At 39.6% G+C, this 1,115-nt stretch overlaps 1 protein-coding gene across 3 annotated transcripts in view; it reads left to right on the top strand.

Annotated features, from left to right (window-relative positions):
- The first annotated feature begins 354 nt into the window (after positions 1-354).
- LOC123517002 (glutamate receptor ionotropic, kainate 2-like) overlaps positions 355-1,115 on the top strand; it is a 45,682-nt gene continuing 44,921 nt past the window's right edge. For 2 of the 3 annotated variants that reach the window (XM_045276810.1, XM_045276812.1), the window contains exons 1-2: positions 355-639; positions 806-854. In XM_045276810.1, the coding sequence (XP_045132745.1) occupies positions 853-854 (2 nt within the window). In that variant the 5' untranslated portion in view covers positions 355-639; positions 806-852. The remainder of the gene's footprint in view (positions 640-805; positions 855-1,115) is intronic. The other variant, XM_045276811.1, reaches the window with a different exon arrangement.

Below are 1,115 nucleotides of genomic sequence, written 5' to 3'. Positions count from 1 at the left end.
GGGAATCGAACCCCGGTCCTCTGGCTTGTGAAGCCAGCGCTCTAACCACTGAGCGTGTGTGTGTGTGTGTGTGTGTGTGCGGAGTCTAAAGAGAAACTACAAAATTATTGGACTCGATGCAGTAAGCACATGCTGTACTGAATAACCATTGTAAAATGGAAATAAACAAATAAATAAATAAATAAATAAATAAATAATATATATATATATATATATATATATATATATATATATATATATATATATATATATATATATATATATATATCAGACACACTTATTTCGATGGCGAAAGCTGAGATATCTCTGTTTCACTCGAGCTGTCTTTGTTTCATTGGAACGTGCGCAGTTAGAGGTCGGCAGCTGTGAGTGGTGGTGGATGTGTTAGTGATGATGGGTATACGGGTGACGAAACGATTTGTGATAAGCCACAGCCCCGCGAAATGGCGCATCACTCACAGCTGGTGCCTGGATGTGTGTGAATTGTGAAATCTATTGAATTTTTTCCCCATTAAATACTGTGTGTTGCAATGTAGCTACTCCTTGGCCACAGTGGTGAGTGAGCTCGAAAGGACGATTTCGTTACTGCTTCGAATAACTCCGGTACCATTTATTGTACGTGCTGCCTAGGCGTTAGATGTAGGTACACTTCATTCTACAGTATATTATTCTTCTATGAGTATCTAGTATTAACTCATGTCTCAATCGTTAACTGTACGTAGGTCGATATATATTATTTGTTTACATGCTAGAGCTAGGCATATAGTAATACGCGACTTAAGACCGGGTGATTCTTTCTTGACAGGATGTGGGCGAGGCATTGACCGAGGCTGGCGACTGAAGGAGCTGACAATGTGAGTGTTAATAATATTTCTGTTTCATGCGTATATTTTATTGTTTTGTACCAACTATGGAAACATTTATTTTTTTTTATACGTTCATATCCTTTCCTGGTGACGGAAATACTTGTTGAGTCGTGCGCTCCTTGCTTTAATGAAACAGAAGAATGTGACGTAACAGACGCAGGCAGTCATTCTCTCATAAGCATCATTACATTATTCGAACGTCAGTGAGGGAAGAGCATTCCTCCTCCTCCTCTTACACCCGCGGCAGGG

The sequence above is a fragment of the Portunus trituberculatus genome, chromosome 41, assembly GCF_017591435.1.
Source record: "Portunus trituberculatus isolate SZX2019 chromosome 41, ASM1759143v1, whole genome shotgun sequence".
In the NCBI taxonomy this organism is placed as follows: domain Eukaryota; kingdom Metazoa; phylum Arthropoda; class Malacostraca; order Decapoda; family Portunidae; genus Portunus; species Portunus trituberculatus.
The sequence above is the reverse complement of the archived record's forward strand: the minus strand, read 5'-3'. Positions and strand labels throughout refer to the sequence as shown.